This window comes from Melopsittacus undulatus, chromosome 1 (assembly GCF_012275295.1).
Source record: "Melopsittacus undulatus isolate bMelUnd1 chromosome 1, bMelUnd1.mat.Z, whole genome shotgun sequence".
Classification (NCBI taxonomy): Eukaryota; Metazoa; Chordata; class Aves; order Psittaciformes; family Psittaculidae; genus Melopsittacus; species Melopsittacus undulatus.
The window spans coordinates 30,390,595-30,409,011 of NC_047527.1; the positions used below are offsets into that span (position 1 = coordinate 30,390,595).

Sequence of the window (18,417 nt, forward strand, 5' to 3'; positions counted from 1 at the left end):
ACAATGATTTTTTTACTTATTTTACATAAAACTCCACTACCATCAGAATATTCAAACATCAAACTATACCTTAAGAGATAGATATGGCCAAAGTTTTAAAAAAAAAAAATAAAAAAAACCCCAAGCAAACAAAAAATAGAACAGATGAATAAAGCAGCTATGGAAGCCCCTAGACAATAAGAAAAAAAACATTTCCAGCTGTCCTACAGCTCAATTCCCACAGAAGAATTTCAAAGCCCAGTTAAGTAAATGGATCAGACTGTAGAGGATTAATATGGACTTTTTCAAGAATCAGAGATTGTATCTTCCTCATTTTGTAGACTGCTTAGCACCAGTCTGCCACCTGGCTATCTGGAAGTACTGTTCGTACAGAAGAACTGTTAGGATTCCATGTAAGCTTTATAAAATACAAACTAATCAAAATAAAGCACAGTATACATATGTAGTCAAGTTCAATGCAAATGGGGTGACTTAAGCTCCTTCTTAGTATCATGAGGCTATTCCACATTTCTAAAGAAAAGGTGGGAGAGCAAAGAACCACCAATATTGCCTGTTTGCAAACTGAAAGCACACAATTAAGTACAAAATATTAATACAGAACTCTTTCCTTTCACAGGAGAGAAAACAAAAATTAAAAAAAAAAAATTACCAGTTAGAAATATGCATGGCAAAGTCAGCTGAGTAGGAAAGGATGGATATATTCCATGATACCATGCATAATTCTCTTTCACTCCTACATGTAAAGTGGAAAAGGATCAACAGTAGCTGTCCCTGCCCTATATATTGTTTGGTTTGATTTGTAAGAAGAGAATCCACTGATTAATTCATCATATCTTCATTCTTCCTCCTCAGTTTTACCCACTGCAGCTGGATGAAGTCAGGAGACTAAAACTTGTAAACTCAGCTTGGAAAAAGTAAAAAACAGAAGGAAGAAACAGAAGCACAATATCATTCTATTCCCTCTACCTCCTATCTGCTTTCAAGTGGGCTGAACAGAGTTACTTCCCTCTCTTAAAACTCACTGTGATGTCCAGAACTAAGGAAGCACCATTTTAGTAGGTTTTCCAAGCTAGATTTACTTCTGGCTGTTTCTGCCCAGATTATTAATGATACTTTCCATGATCAAGCCTTATATTCCTTATCCACAACATTAGCTACTGGCTTTACTTTAAAATGCATATGCCATTTCAAGATAGCATGTATGAATGCTGAATATTATGACTCCACGTCTTTATTATGAATTCACAATTACAATCCTAATACCGGGGTAATGCATTTCCTGCGGAGAAACAAAGTAGAGAATCCTCCCATCCTCACTTGACCACAGGCAGAAGCAAAACACATGCTTTTTTCTGGTTTCCCCAATCCTTCAGAAAATAGCCACTGAAATGATCACATAGTTTAGCTCTTAGGACAAGAGCAAGAAATATATTCTCCAACCTATTATAACATTTCAAAAGTTAACTGAAAAGTACATGCCTTATTCACTCACACCAGACTGTATCAACATTTTATCCAGCCTCAGTTCTGAAGGTACCCTTATTAATACAAATTCCACACATCTCATACCCAAAATGCAAGTACCCCCACCTTATAAGGATCAATGCACACTAGAGCATGTACTGCACACATGAAACTAAATGTGAGTTCAGCAAGAAATGGTAGACACTATATGTGAAGAACACAGTCAACATGCATTCCTACAATGTAAACAGGCTGTGGGTGTCCAGCATCTAATTAAAAAGGCAGTCTGCTCTTTCTGAGCAGTTCCACTATTGTGGACAGAAACAAGGTGTTGAAACTGTTTGTCCAGAATATGATTTATAAGACAGTAGCGAGCTGCAAGTTGCCCTTAACTATCTCTTGATTCATTAAAACAGTCATAGGCTTTGAAAGCTCACAGGATGGTAGCTAGCCAGACCCACAGTCACAAACCAGCATCTGCATCAAACAGTTATCTTCAAGAACTTGTGACTATTGTATTCCAATATATTCCTTTCCAATTCAACTTTTTATAAATTAAGTGAAAAAAAAAAAACCCAGTTCTCTAAAGAACTGGATTGTTTTACATACCAGGGTCATATGATGGTGGAGGTGGTGGAGGCAGTTTTCCACCATCTTTGAGATTAAGTCCTTTGGCTGCTCGTATAGTAGCTATAAATTCCTCATGCTTTCGTCTCCAGTTGGAAGGTTTTTTGGGTGGCTCTGGCTAAGAAGCCAAAAAAGAAAGAGCTTTATATGTTTGAAGCTCTTACTTCAGCTGACCTTATTTTAGTACACAACATTATAGTTCAATTTCTTCTAGATCCTAGTTTATCTAATTATCACAAATCACCAGCAGAAATAAGCTTTATTATAATGCACACATAGTTTGCTTAAAATGTTCACATGCACAGTAAATAACAACATACCCGTGGCTTCAGAGGTTTTACTGTGGGAATGTCAGTTCCTTCTGCTCTCTGTCGGCTGGAATCAAATGTCTTCCTTTTCTTGGCAGAAGTTTTCTGGCAAATGGGTCCGTGCTTTTTCTATAAACAGAAGAAAACCAAGACGGAGAACACAGAACTTAGCTTTCAACCTAAGTTATTAACATGTTCTTTCCTTCTTTCTCAATATGCCAATCAGCAAACAAGGCCCAACTCTTGGTAAATCAGATCAGACTGCTTTCACTCAAATGTCTAAGCCAGCCACTACTTTTAAAGCGGAACTACAGGAATCCATGAGTGCACATACATGGACACAAAAATTTGGGCAATGAAAAATAGGGAGCATCTGTATTTGCCCCCTGCAAATAAAAAAAGAATTATAATAGGTAAGCAGTATTTGCATTGAGTGCCGTCTGATATCCATATGCATATTTAAGGACAGCCCAATTTCTATTAAGACTGAAAACCACAGTATGTTGAAGATGGCTAACAAAATGCTTCATTTACTAGCTGAGGCTGCATAATGCTAGGGCTTACATCTGCAGAGGCAACCAGTAATTCTGTGACCCTAGAGAGGATGCTTTCAAGAAGCATGTATTTTCAGAAAGTCATGGAAAGCTTAAATAAAATTAACTTCTTTCTAAGGAACTTCAAAATTGAAACAAATAGAATTTATAATTATTTGGGAAAAAAAAACAAACCAAAAAAAGAAACCCCAACAAAAAAAACCACCAAAACCCAAGCATCGCTTGGTTTCTACTTTATTTAGCTACAGTGACCATTGCTTAACTCTTCTATCAACTTATCAGATCTAAAAACCAACAGTGCTCACTCACACCACTTACCAGTGCTGCTGGAAAGAAAGTCCTTCCACAAATCCTACATGGCAGCAGATCTCCAGTTTGCACTGTAACCTCATCTTAAAAAAAAACAAAACAACAAAAAACACAAAACCAAAAACATACTTATGTTTTAATTCAGGATAAAAATTTCTTTCCAGATTAGTAACCCCATATACTTCACAGAAGTTATTACTGAAAAAGTACACATTCTTTGAACTATACAGAGATAAAAAAGGAAAATGTGGAGCCGTGTTGTTTTCGTGTAATTGAGGATGGGGCTTTGCAATATTAAGCCTTTACAACATTAGAATTGTAGAATAGTTAGGGTTGGAATGGACCTTAAGATCATCTACTTCCAGCCCCCCTGCAACAGGCAGGGACACCTCACACTAAATCATGTCACCCAAGGCTCTGTCCAACCTGGCCTTGAATACCACCAGGGATGGAGCATTCACAACCTCCCTGGGCAAACCACTCCAGTGCCTCACCACCCTCACAGTAAAAAATTTATTCCTTATATCCAATATAAACTTACCCTGTTTAAGTTTTAACCCACTACCCCTTGTCCTGTCACTACAATCCCTAATGAAGAGTTCCCTTCCCAGCATCCCTATAGGCCCCCTTCAGATACAGGAAGGCTGCTATGAGGTCTCCATGCAGCCTTCTCTTCCCCAGGCTGAACAGCCCCAACTTTCTCAGCCTGTCTTCATATGGGAGGTGCTCCAGTCCCCTGATCATCCTTGTGGCCCTCCTCTGGACTTGTTCCAACAGTTCTACGTCCTTTTTATGTTGAGGATACCAAAACTGCACACAATACTCCAAGTGAGGTCTCATGAGAGCAGAGTAGAGGGGCAGGATCATCTCCTTCAACTTGCTGGTCACGCTCCTTTTGATGTGGCCCAGAAGCTTTAATATCAATATCAAGGCTTTGCAATATTAAGATTTTCCAAAACTGGGGCTGGGGCTAAGTTACTAAGGGAATGAAAGAAAGGATTTGAGATACCATAACTTAGAAAGACACATTCTGTGGTTAAAGACAATACCAACTCTGGATGAAAGATACACTCTGTGATTAAAAATAATATTATCTTTGTACAACCTACGAAAATAAGCAGGTGCAGGCTGGTTAAACAGTAAGTTGGGATACCACGTGTCTGCCAGAGAGTTATGAAATCAAACCATAAAAGGAGATAAATAAGAGGAAGGGGCACACAAAAATTGAGTAAGGGGAGATGTAAACAGAGGCGGGACAGTTAACATGCGGATTATACATGTCGGATAGGCTGTAAAACTTGGAGTGCCCAACCAATGGGGAAACAAAGCAGAGAACTTGTGGCTGGGATAAGAAATATAAATCATAGTTCTGCTTTTGCTGTGTGTGCTTACATGCTAGGACACCCTTTTCTGCAAAAATATTAATAAATAGCTGCTTCACTGCTGTGTCTAACCTGAGCTTCAGTTTTTATCTAGAGACCATTTCTCACAAAGAGATGATACACAAGTTACATGCCCAGTAACATGTCACTATAAATTCTGCTAATTTACAATATAAAACACTGCACCTTTAAAAGGATGCTTGTATGTCAATATGTATACAACAAGTTCATTGTAAGTCACAATGACAGATGAAATACCTATCAACAATAATGGTATTTAATAAGTATTTCTGTGTCTTTCGAAGAGAATCACCTGTTACAGTATCAGTGTCACATCCTATCACTTATTTTTAAGTTAAACTATTTCACTTTCTCTTGAAAAGTAAAAAATCTTTAATGCTATTTCTACTCTATTTTATGCAGATTATCACTGACAGTTTACAAAAGCATTTCTGATGTTGCTATTCAAGCAGTGGTAAAAAAAACATAAATGGTATACTTGACATGCAACAGATTCACAGAACCAGACAAAAGACCAACAAATCAAAATAGCCAAGCCTATGCAAGCAAGTATATTCATAGTATGCATTATGCAATGGAGTCATGGCAGAGACTAAAAACTCTATACGCTCTCCCAGTAACTGGTATCTACTGTATTTAGTACTACACCAGAGGAGTAACTGGGATATTTTTATATCACATATTGCTCTGGTTTCAGCTGTAACACTTATTTTTCTCCTTCCTAGTAGCTGTTGCAGAGCTGTTTCAGCTTTAGGCCAAAAAAACAATGCTGATACCACACCAATGTTTTAGTTGCTGCTAAGCAATGCTTCCTCTGCTCAAGCACTTCCCAGTATCATGCTCTGCCAGTGAGGAGGGGCACAAGAAGCCAGGAGAAAGCAGAGGCAAGACACCTGCTGATCAATACCCAGCCCGACCCAAGCAACAATACAGCCCTTCCAGGTAACTGCCCCCAGTTTACATACATGCTGTGGTATGGAATACCTCTCTACCTAGTATGGGTCAGGTGTCCTGTCTCTGCTTCCTGCCAGCTTCCCCTCCTCCCTGGCAGAGCCTGAGACTCAGCCCTTGGTCAGAGTAAACATTACTGAACAACAACTAAAATATCAGTGTTATCAGTGCTGTTCCCAGGATAAAAGTCAAAACCAAACACTGCACCAGCTACTAAGAAGAAAATTGACTGCTACTGCTGAACCCAGGACACATGTATTTTAGGCAAACTAGTGGCTTAAACTAATGAAGTTGGTTAGCAGCATTCAGTGATCATTCATCAGGACTTTTTCCCAGTTAATCAGTGGAAAATAATTTTTCATCTAAGCATACATACTTGTCAATGAAGTGCAAGATCAGTCCTAAAAATAATCAATAATTTAAAAAAATGTTTTATGGCAAGCAAATGTATATTCAGGAAGTCATGGTTCCCACTGAAAACATTTTATTCTAAATGCAAATATTAAAACCGAGTGAGATTTCCAGTATCAATATGTAACCATTAGGTCTGTTTCTACATTTTCAATTCCTTGAATGACTCATCATCAGTTTATAACTACATATAACGTATCAATATATCTAAAAAAAATAGATTAAATTTGTTAGATGAAATAAATCAGAATTAGCAATCTCAAGCAAGTGTATAATGTAAGATTAAGAATTTGACCAAGGGAAAGATTCTTTCAAATATCTGTCTTCTTAAAAAAAAAAAAGAAAAAAACAACAAAAAAAAAGCGCTACGTTTTCCACCATTTTCTTCTGTTCACTAAACTCTGGAATTCAAGCTTGTGTTTAAACTCACCATTAAAAAGAGACTTGACAAAAGCTCACCTGATTAAGTAGTATTTATATATCACATACCAGTGCATAACAAATGCTAATTAGCACTCACTGCAGCTACAGTTACAGAGGTGGATTTTCTTACAGCATTCCTATCCTCCTTTGCTGCTGGCAGCTACCCAATCACATTTGCCAAGCACTATTTCTACTACAACACCTCTTCCCCTGTAACACAAACCACTGACGCAAAACACAAAAGGAAGTTTTAAGAAATTAGCTCTTTCAGTTTTGTTGAAACTGGGAAGCCTACAGACATTTAGATTTGCACACCTATCCTTTAAATTTTTAAATCATTCCACTTTCATTTTCCCCACCTTTAAAGTAAAAAAATAAAATTAAATTAAATAAAAAATAATCATAAAACCTTAATATTTCTCCCTAGGAGCCCAAGAGCCTTCCCTAACAGAAGGTTTAGCAATGTCACCAACATGAAATCTGGTTTAAAAATAAATTTGCTAAAATAAATCAATTTTAAAATAAAATTGCCAAAGTTGCAGTAGAGTCGGTTTTGGTGTGAGACTGTGGTTTGGGGATATTTTGTGTGTGGGTTCTGGTTCAGGGTTTGTATATTTTGCTTTATTTTGTTGTTTGTTTGTTTGTTTTTAATGCATTAGATATCATGCACAAATGCCACACAACTTCTGGAACAGAAGTTAATAGAAATGGTTGTTATGTTGGGGGAAGGAGGTTTAAATTAAATGAAAAGAAGGAACACTCAAATTAAGAAATAGAAGAAGTATTTGCTTGGCAAATACATCTGATAGTTGAAATCGGTAGTAAAATAGTGTCATGGTAATTTTCTTCAGTCTTCTTTAAGTCTCGCAACAATGCAGGGATTACTATAATTTTGGTTATAAAACCACAGAAGGACCCAGCATCCAGCAGCTATGCCTCTTTCTCCTTTTACTGTCTTTAATACCACTAATCACCAGCACTTGGCATGCTTGTATTAAACCTGAATGAACATAGTTAATCTGAAAGTGGACAGACATAATTATTACTGCTATCTAATCTAAACACACTTAGGGAAAAGAGAACTATGTTCAGAATGGTTATGTGAATACCAAAGAAAGGAGTAGTATTTCAGTTGAAGTGATGCCAAAGCTATGGTATATAGCTTTACACCCTATTCTACGGTCTGCTCGAGACCAGGTCTTAAATAAAAACACAAGAGTACAACCTGGTAAGATGATGGGTATCCAAATTAAACAACTAGATTGGAAGTTTGATTAGCAGCACCACATTTATCTCATAGCCTATGCTTCTAAACTGTCCCAGCTAGAGCTCCTCCTCCAGCCACTTCTAGAGTACAACCTCTTTCCAAATCATGTTTTTCTACCTATACAGAAGTTATCCCACACATTCCTTTTGAATATGGTCACAGTCTAGTTACCCATACTTCCTGATTTTGAAGTTGGAGTTTAGCTGTAAAGTTTGGGTGGACCTCAAAGTCTGACAGCATAGCCATAAAGTCAGTCCCTCAGATGTAACCCAGTGCTTTCAATACTCATATGAATTTAGACCTCCTCAAAACCTAGATTTCTACAGAACTATTGTGGGATTTTTCCCCTCTATCCTCTCATGTTCACATACAGAAACCGATTTAGAGCAGAAAGTGTAAATCGTCAGATCTCAGACTTATCTTTATCAGTACATTGATCAGTACATACCTACATTGATGTAGAACCCATCAACACATACAAGTTGCATCTGACAGTCACAGGGATAACGCTAGCTCTTAGAATCATAGAATAGTTAGGGATGGAAAGGACTTTAAGATCATTTAGTTCCAACCCCCCTGCAACAGGCAGGGACACCTCACACTAAACCGTATCACCCAAGGCTTCGTCCAACCTGGCCTTGAATACCACCAGGGATAGAGCATTCACAACCTCCCTGGGCAACCCATTCCAGTACCTCACCACCCTACATAGTAAAGAATTTCTTCCTTATATCCAATCTAAACTTCCCCTGTTTAAGTTTTAACCCATTACCCCTTGTCCTGTCACTACAGTCCCTAAGGAAGAGTCCCTCACCAGCATCCCTATAGACCCTCTACAGACACTGGAAGGCTGCCATGAGGTCTCCACGCAGTCTTCTCTTCTCCAGGCTGAACAGCCCTAGCTTTCTCAGCCTATCTTCATATGGGAGGTGCTCTAGTCTTCTGATCGTCCTCGTGACCCCCCTCTGGACTTGTTCCAACAGTTCTACGTCCTTTATATGTTGAGGACACCAGAACTGAACACAATACTCCAAGTGAGGTCTCACAAGAGCAGAGTAGAGGGGCAGGATCACCTCCTTTGACCTGCTGGTCATGCTCCTTTTGATGCAGCCAAGGATACAGTTGGCTTTCTGGGCTGCAAGCACACACTGAAGCTGGCTCATGTTCATTTTCTCATCAACCAACATCCCCAAGTCCTTCTCTGCATGGCTGCTCTGAATCTCCTCTCTGCTCAACCTGTAGCTGTGCCTGGGATTGCTCCAACTCAGGTGTAGGACCTTGCACTTGCCATGGTTAAACTTCATGAGGTTGGCATCACCCCACCTCACAAGTGTGTCAAGGTCCCTCTGGATGGCATTCCTTCCCTCCAGTGTATCAACCAAACCACACAGCTTGGTGTCATGTTTACAAATTAAGCAGTTGTGTAAATAAACTCCACACCTAGAGGAAGCAGAAGTCTTCAGGATTGCTGAACAGCTATTAATTGAAGTTTTATTACAGTTTTCTCTTTTGAAAAGCTATGTATACACAAGTATATATCTGCACTTAGATATAAAACGCAGCTTCAAAGAAAGAAGACTTTGCTTAGTCTCAATACCAATATTTTGTCATATTGCAAAATTTGACTGCCCTTCTAAACCTTTTATTTATCTGCAGCAATGACAGCACTAAATGACTTGGGCCAGTCAACTGTGATAATCAGAACAATCAAGCCTCACCAAATTCAAACTTGAAGAAACTTTTCAGTACAATTTCCAGTCTTGAGACTAGGTACCTATTTGAAACCAGCAAATAATCTACAACTGCTGAAAATTACTACTGGAGTGTTTGCTAAATTCTCCCACAAAACTGCATTTATTGCTTTGAGCATAATTCCCCCCTCATCTCCAAACCCAAGGTATTTTCCACTTAAGATTTCCATATTTCGGGTACAAAAAAATTGCAGTGATTTTTCTAGATTAATTAGAATCTGTATCCTCAAGCCACAGCCATCTAGTTCTTTGGTGACTGTCAAGACTCCAGAACATGTCCACTGATCAGTATTGACTAGGTCATATTTTTAATCAACACACAAAATAACAATAGTCTGAAAAGACTAAAGACAGATACTATAAACAGGTATATATTCTGTACTATAAATACTATAAACAAGAGTCCCCTAAAAATGATACTGATGCTGCAACATAGGTACGGAACACTTCTTTGAACAGCCAAATATGATATAGGGCATTAATTTGTAAAGAGCATTAAATAAAATAATCAAAAGATCAATGTACACAATTTTAAAAAGTATACCAACAATGGTGTAAGTTTTGCAAGTTTACTTTATTTTGCCAAAAGGAATTCTGAAACGTAAATGGAAGTCAGACAAATACGACATACTGCTTAGTAACTGGCAGTATTTGCCATGCTTTGATAAAGTCTACTTGATAACTGACAATATGCATGATTTACTCCACCCAAGCAAACCCCTTCTTGCCTATGCTATTCAGCATTTTGCAAGAAGAGTTAGAGGAAGAAAGAGAAAATCAAAGTAAGCTCTGTCTCTTAGTATTCAATTGTTCACATACCTTGAAATATTTATACAATTAAGTTATTCACAACCATATAACAAATAGGAAACCAATCTACTTTTATCTATCTACACCTAATCTTAGTGGAAAGTCTCATGAATTCTCTTCTACTTTTGTATTGACAATGCAGTCTAATCTTGTATAAATATGTCATTTCTGTTTCCAAAAGATAATAAAAAGCAGCATAACTTCTATTCCTTCAAGCTGAAAAGCCTGAGTGAGACTCTCATAGTAGCTCTGCGCATTTTGTATCAGCTGTTCAGCCTGACAATGCAAGTATATTATATTTGTCAATATTACTGTTATTCTATTGAACATGACGCTGGTGATGCCAAGTTTGGTATAACTTCCTTGAAAATAACACATGAAGTCATACCATTGCTCTAAAATAACAATCTGGAGGACGATTTGGCAAAGGATTTTTTTGTGACTGAGAAATTAATTGCATGCAGCCAAGACAATTTGCATCACGGCATACTCCCCTTTTCTACAATTGTCTTTCATTCTTCCCTTCCTCATATGAGGCATAACTTTTAATGTGGAAAACATACCAATGTCACACTGAAAACAATCAGCTCTCCTGGACTCCTCTTTAGGGCCGTATTTCATGGGATTCTTCCAAGTAGATCCCTATACAAGTCAAAGCCTGCTCTCCTGAAGTCCAGGGTTGAGATCCTGCTATTTGCCCAGCTTCCTTCCCTCAGGACCCTGAATTCAATCACCCCTGGTCACTTCACGTAAGGCTGCCTGCCCCTGGCCTTCACATCTCAAACATTTGTTAGTATGTCATCAGCAGAAATGAATCCCCTTGTCAGCTCCTCAGTCACCTGAGTCAAGAATTTGTCATCAATCCTAGATTGCTTGTGCCTTGCTGATTTGTCACTCCAGCTGGTATTGAATGTTTCATGAGGGCCAGGGCCTATGAATATGAGGTTTCTTTGAATTATCTGAAGGAAGCATCATCTTTTTCCTGATCAGGTGGATTGTAGCAGACACCCAGAACAGCATTTCCCACATTGGTCTGCCTGCTAACCCTGATCCATAAGCTCACAGGTGGCTCCACAGCAGAGCTCAGCACACTCTCACTGCTCTTGCACCCTCTGCACAGGGCAGCTTCTCTGCTTGTGGTCCAGCTGGTTCTTCCTGAAGAGCCTGTATTCATGCACCTCAACACTGCAGTCCTGTGAGCTGTCCTACACATGATCTCAGAAAGATCCTACCCCTCCAACTGCATGCAGACTTACAAATCCTATTTCTTTCCATATTGTGAGTGTTCACATACAGACATTTTAGAGAGGCACTCAGTTGCGATGATTACCCAGAAAAATCGATGAGAGTTTCCCCTGTAATGCATATGGAAACACAACAAATAAGCAGCACTATCTGATTGATCTGACTTCCAGATACATTATCTGGTCTTCTATTAATGAGCTTTAAGATTAACTAAAACCACTAGAAAGCATGTGACCTATAAAATCTATGTACATGTTACACAATTCTGCTCTGGCATCATAAACTCACTATTCTTCTCTATTAGGCTACAAGCACCATGATGACAGTAAGCAAGCAATCAAGCAAAGACAAGCTTTCTCACACTAGTCTTAAACCAAAACTGCTTTGCAACAGTGACCCCCAAACAAATTCTGTATTCTACTACACAAATGTAATTGGACAGAGCAATCCCAATCTAAGCCTGCTTGCTTATCAGAATATTACTCAGCTAACAATAAAGTAATGTTTTAGAAACAATTCTGATAATTTTGATAATCTTAATTTATATTGTATCAGTTCCCAGTTTGCTCTCTCCAGTCAACTGTTTAACATAGCCCCAGAACTCGATTTTACTGAAAAAAGCACTTTTTATAATAACCACATCGTGTGTGTGTGTGTGTGTGTGCAGGTAAAATACATTCATCTTCCTACTATATACTCAAGCAACTGAATACAATTACTAGATGGATCTAGTTTCTGCAATTTTTAGTGAAACACAATTCAATGCAGTCACATCAGTGTTTTAATGGCTATTGGAAACAAAAAACTGCTTAAAAAAGAATATACATTAATATTAGTTTTGCATTTCAATCCTTAATAGTTTGCAACTTGTTCAGTCAAGAACAATACGGCAAAATTAATTAAGAGAAAAGAAAAAGCTGAAGTATTTCAAAAAGGCAGGAGCCTCTCAAATGGAGCTTAAGAAAATGGCTGCCAAAGCAAGGAAGCTGCTGCATGCATCCAATGAGGTAAGAGAAAGATTAATACTAAAGGGAAAGGAAGACTCATTTTTTTTTTCAAAACAGAAAAATATTTCTATAGTATCAGGGAAAAATAGGACTGGGCATTAGCTTATTCAGAAATCCTGTCAACGCAAGTATAAGCATTTGCTTTCAATAGCTGCATTACTAATATAAAACCCTAAAGTAGAATGCTTGCACTGCTTGGGGTGGGGTGTCTCAGACATTATCAGTGCCAGTGAAGGGTCCAGGGACAAACGCTATTGCAGCACGGATCTCAGCTCTCAGCACAAGATGCTATGCCATGAGCCTTATTCTTACAGACCTCAAGGGCACACCCAGACTGCTCACAGTCTAAATGCTTAATCACAGTAGTCTCTATTTGGCATCTGCATGGGAAAGCTTTGGGTTTGAGACTGCAGGCTATCTCTTGAGCAAGCAGCCATCCATCCCCTCCCAACCACAACCAACCTTCTCTGGCTGCTAGAGCACAGGCTGGAGAACACTGAGGCTGCGTAAGTGCTGCCATTACTGACCACAGAGAGCTGGACTTTTGCCCTCAGACACAACTGCCCCTCTGCCCTTCACGCTTTAGGCAGCAGCAGTCCTGGCCTGCTGGGATGGGCTGTGAACAAGTGTGCGAACCGTCATTTAGTTGGATCAAGCAGCTGTTGCCAGCATCCTCCCAGAGAAAACAACAGACTGGAGAGAAGCCAATCAAATGCCAATCACTGGACTGCTCCAGCTTACATGAAGTCAGGAATTCTGTGCTTGGATATCTTCCATCTCCTCCAATCAAAAAAGGGAGCAACAGACATGCCAACATGACAGCTTTTTCTTACCATCTAACAGTGAACACAACCAGCAGATACTAACCCATCAAAAATGGTCCTGAGAGTCAGCACATGGTGGACTACTCAGGAAAGGATTTTTAAACTCATCTTACAAACCATTACATTTTCAGACACTGATGGTCTATTGCTCTGAGTATTTTCACTAGTAAATTAAATACAAATTGAAAATCAGTCAAACAGCACACGGGCTGCAAAGTAACAAACACTGAACTAGTGAATTCAGATTTTACATCAGATTTGTCACTTATAATGACACAAGTGTGCACTGACTTCTTTTAGAAAACTTTTTATATTTCACTTTCAGTATGAATCTGGTAATATAATTATATTGATATAGAAATAAAATAATAAAGCAACTGACTTAAAAAAAAAGTAACAGAAGTAAATTTTAGAAAACTTAAGTGTCACAGAAAACTACTTCATCATTTCACTGAACATTGAAACTTGCATGTAGTGAGAAAATGCAACTGCAACACCGAAAATATTTAGCTTTTTAAATGTCAGTAATGCAGCTCCATGAGCCAACTAATAATGAATATACTTAGAACTCTCCATCATGTTATAAAGGAATCATTATAAAATTATTTAATAGCATGCTCAAATAAACAGAATTAAAATGCATCTTGCATTTGTAGCGCTGAGCTCCTGAAAAGCAAAGTATTGGCTTCTGAGGGAGAAGAGTCCAGACCAAGCATCCTGCGCCTGAGGGGTCTTACACAGTCATAAAAACAGACTGCTGCCAAAAGACAAAGTCCAGCCCTCCACCATAAGAACATCGCTTGCACACACAACTGGCCAGGACCTGCTGTACAGATCAGCTCTGGGAACTGATTTTACTGAGCACTAGTATAGGGAGGGAGCAGTCCAAGCCAAATTTCAGAAGAAGCCCATACTTCCCTGTCAGGTGGTATGACTGTGCAGCTGTCCTTCTAAACACAAATTTAATCTAAAATGGCAACCAGTAACACTACTCTGAGTGGAGCAATGCCTGGGAAAAAAGCATAACTCCCAATGAAGTAATTTATTACTGTTACTAGTTTTGCTTAAGTTTTTACTGTCTTATGGCCACCTTTCTACAGAAACTTCATCTTGAACCTAACCTAATGTGCGTCAAGAGGCAACTTGATCTGAAAAACTGTAAATCAAAGCAACACCACTTGCTTCAAAAGTTTTGACGTAAAAAGGAAGTATTTTATGTTGTGATTATTTGTTTAGAGAAGGAAAAACACAGCACAAAGCAACCCACAAAAACACAAACCCATTATGTTCTTAAGTTTCAAAAACTTCAGCATTCAAGGATGCTGGATAACAGCGCAAGATATGAGTGTTCACAATGCAATGCCATCTGAAGTTCTAGAAATAGCATATTACCAATGCGATTCTCAAATTAATCTTGAGTGCTTAGAAGGAACATTGAAAAAAATGCTTTGATAAGCTGTAGCTTCTGAAAGTACTTTCAAGAAAAGGTTCACTGAGTAAACATGAGATTTCACCCATGCTTTAGCAGTTCTTTCCACCACGCCTAGTACTTACCAAAACACACGCAAAATGTAAACTATTTCCAGCAAAGTCAGAAGCTGGACAAGTTCTACTGCAAAAACGGTATGTTGTTTCAGGTTTCTGCTATTACCTGCAGGTCTACTTTCTGCCCACCCTCTGTTATGAAGGTGCTGGAGCTGATACAAAACCAGCTGGCATAGCTGGCCTTGGTAAGTTACCTCACAGTCAAATCAATTGATGGATGGGCTGCAGATGATTCAGAGTCCCAACTGCAGTCAAAGACACAGCTTACACAAAATTAAAGCAAGTTTTCCCCTTCTGGACAGGCACAGGACTGTCATCAGAGTGCCTGATAAAGCATTATTTGATAAACACCAGACACCACCTTCAAATTTAAAGGTATTAATAGTCAGCAAAGCATAATGAGTAAATCAGAGAACCTATAGGGATTTTAATGCCAAATCGTGTACAAATGTATAGCTTTGAAGTCACTATACCTAAGAACACTGTAAAATCTGACAAAGAAGGAAGACAAAGTAATTCAGAGAGTTACTTTTCCAAATGTGCTAGAAGGGATAACGAACAAAGGCTAGTTTGTGCTCACCCCTATTTAAGCACCCAGTTACCTCTAGTGAAGCACAGCATGGAAGGCTTAATGACTGTTTTGGGAAAGTTACTCAGAAGAAGCCTATGTTTTTTTTTCTTAAGTAGTAGGGTTAAAGCAGCTTGCAAAACACAGTAATGACAAGCCTACCGAAATGCTCAGACAGCAAGCTGTAACTTCATAAATTCCAATCTGATCACAGATATCTATGCTATGATAGCTACTCTGGGGAGTGATGGTAACTTCACTAACGCAGCTGGCACAGGATAAAGTTGAAAAGGATAAACTCAGCAAATACATACCTAGTCTCACTGCACTGAACACTTCCCTAGCATCATAAGCGTATCCTAACACCCACGTTAGCCATCTGTTTGCCAAAAAAGGATGCCTGACAAGAATACCCGCCTGACCCGCTGCCGCACTCCGCGCAACGCACCCTCCGCCAGCGGCGGATCACCGAGCAGGCTCATCGTGCCCTGAGCTTGGCCGCGGCAGGAAGGGGCCGGCGGGGCACGGCTACAGCCCCGCAGCTCGGTTGGGAGAACAGAAGAGCACCCGAGACAAAGCGCAGCGAGGCCGGCCCCTACCTGACCGCGCCCGCCGCCCGGCCCGCCGCGCTCCGCATAGGGAACCGCCACCCCCCGCCTTTGTTCGTCACCTCACAGGCACGCAGCCCAGCTCCTGCAGCACTCCCAACCTCAGCCCCACCGCCCCCCGTACCACCGCAGGGGTCCGAGAACTGGGAAGGCGGCTCCCGGGCCCTAGCTCCCACCGCCGCCACCGCCCAAGCACGCCCCGCCACAGCACAGAGGCTCGGCCCAGGCGCCCTCCGGCTGTACCCGGTGAAGGGAATAAACACCTCGCCACTGCCTCTCACCTTCCAACCCCTCCATGCTGCACCCTGACCAACAGCTCTAGTCCCGCCGCTGCTGTGGCAACGCCGCCACCTCCCCGCCCGCTAACAACCGCCGCTCCCATTGGCCGGGCGGGCGGCGCAAGCGACCGGCTTGGCCTCCCCCTCCCCCGCTACGAGCACCGCCTGCCACCGCCCCGCTCCTCATCGAGCCTTCCCCCTGCCCGGTCTGCCCCTCCCCTGCAGCACACCGCCCGCCCGGAAAGCCGCTGTCCCGGCAGCCAGGCCTCCCCCGCCCGGCAGCTTCCGCTTGGTGCCGCCCGTCAGCCCCTCGGCTGCGCCGTGCTAGGTTAGTTGGTCTGTCCAAAGGAGCAGGGAACCTGGTCTGAGCGTCTTCCTGCAAAACCTGGCCCTGGTGTAATTCTGGTACATTCTGACCTGGCCTGTAAGCCGGGTGTTGAGGTTACACTATGGCCAGGATCTGTTTCCTCCAACAGCAGCCCTTGTACATGATGACCAGAGTGAATCACAGAATGGCTTGGGTTAGAAGGGGCTTTAAAGCTCATCTTGTTCCAACCCCCCCTGCCATTGGCAAGGAGACCTTCCACTAGACAGATTGCTCAAGGCCCGTCCAACCTCATCTTGAGCACTGCCAGGGATGGGGCAACCACAGCTTCACTGGTCAGTTCTCATGTTTAACTTGTTCTACTGCCTCACCACCCTCACAGTGAAGAACTTCCCAATATCTGATCTAAATCTCCCCTTTGCCCGTTTAAAGCAATTCCCCCTTGTCCTGTCACTAGATGCCCTTATAAAAAGTCCCACTGCAGATTTCTTGCAGGCCTTAGGTATTGGAAGTTGCTCTAAGGTGTCTCCGAAGCTTTCCCTTCTCTAGGCTGAACAAACTAACTCTCTCAGCCTGTTTTTACTGGAGAGGTGCTCCAGCCCTATGGCTCTTTGTAGCCCTTCTCTGGATTGTAATTCAGACCTAAAGCGAGGTCCACATCCCTCTTGTGTTGAGGGCAAGCGAGGTGGAATAACTGTGCTGTTGAAAAGCGCCAGAGCCACCAGTCCCTGGGTGGGTGTGGGCAGCAACCATGATGGTAGCAGGATCCTGCTGCCCTTGGCAACTGTGAGCCTGCACAAGTGTGCTGTGGTACAGTGCAGTGCAATGTGTGGCTGTAGAGGTGCTTGTGGGAAAGCGATGGGCAGCCATGGGGAAAGCACAAAAAATGGCTTTGAGGTTCATGGCCTGAAAATACTTGGGAGTCAGTGGATTCCTCCCCCTTCTATTTTTTTTAATGGAAAGAGCTGCTGCTATGAGGGCATCTCCTGCTGGAGGATAACATGTGCATAAAGGATGTTTTTGGATAATAGTACTACTAAATTGCTGTTGGCTAATGAATATGAATAATGCTTGATACATACTGAAATTCTTCTGTTCTTTTTACAAGCGCTCCCCACATTTTTAGCAACACAGTCATTTAAAGGTTGGTTTTCTTTTTCTTCAAGACATTAATTTAGAATTAATTCTTAAGATCTTTTATTTGCCATGAGCAACTAATAAAGTTTTTCTGTATAAAGTACAATTAATTTCCTATAGAAATTACTAGTGTCTTTACAGTCACATGCAAATTATTTCTCTTCTCACTCTAGACAAGTCAGTTGATATAGATTTGCTTGTCCATACAATCACAGTTACTGTCCCAATCATGGTACATCTGGGAATGCAACTCAAAGAAAGGAAAACAAATGCATAAAACCTAAATTAAATTGAAGATTATGATCATGCTGTTTTCTCTGCATGTCCTTAGCACAGAACAAACAGATCCAGATGCTGCATGCCGAACAGCCACCATGTAAACCATGATTAATGTGTAATTTTAATTATCTTTTGAGACCAAAAACTTGAAAATACATGATAATTCTAGCTGCAATTTTTCTTGGTAGTTTAGAACCATGCTAAAAATACATTTCAAAATTGCCTTTGATCTATAAAGTTTATGCTTATAAAATTACAGGCCATGCCAGAAGGAACTAGTTTGCTACCGTGGTTCAGAGTCCTAAAATTTGCAAATTATCCAT

At 40.5% G+C, this 18,417-nt stretch overlaps 1 protein-coding gene across 2 annotated transcripts in view; it reads right to left on the minus strand.

Moving 5' to 3' along the window:
- Positions 1 to 16,459, minus strand: part of ZC2HC1A (zinc finger C2HC-type containing 1A) — a 39,052-nt gene extending 22,593 nt beyond the window's left edge. For both annotated transcript variants that reach the window (XM_034061626.1, XM_034061619.1), the window contains exons 1-4: positions 16,357 to 16,459; positions 3,272 to 3,345; positions 2,412 to 2,528; positions 2,074 to 2,209 (exon numbers count right to left, since the gene is read on the minus strand). In XM_034061626.1, the coding sequence (XP_033917517.1) occupies positions 2,074 to 2,209; positions 2,412 to 2,528; positions 3,272 to 3,345; positions 16,357 to 16,372 (343 nt within the window). In that variant the 5' untranslated portion in view covers positions 16,373 to 16,459. The remainder of the gene's footprint in view (positions 1 to 2,073; positions 2,210 to 2,411; positions 2,529 to 3,271; positions 3,346 to 16,356) is intronic.
- Between the last annotated feature and the right edge of the window lie 1,958 nt (positions 16,460 to 18,417).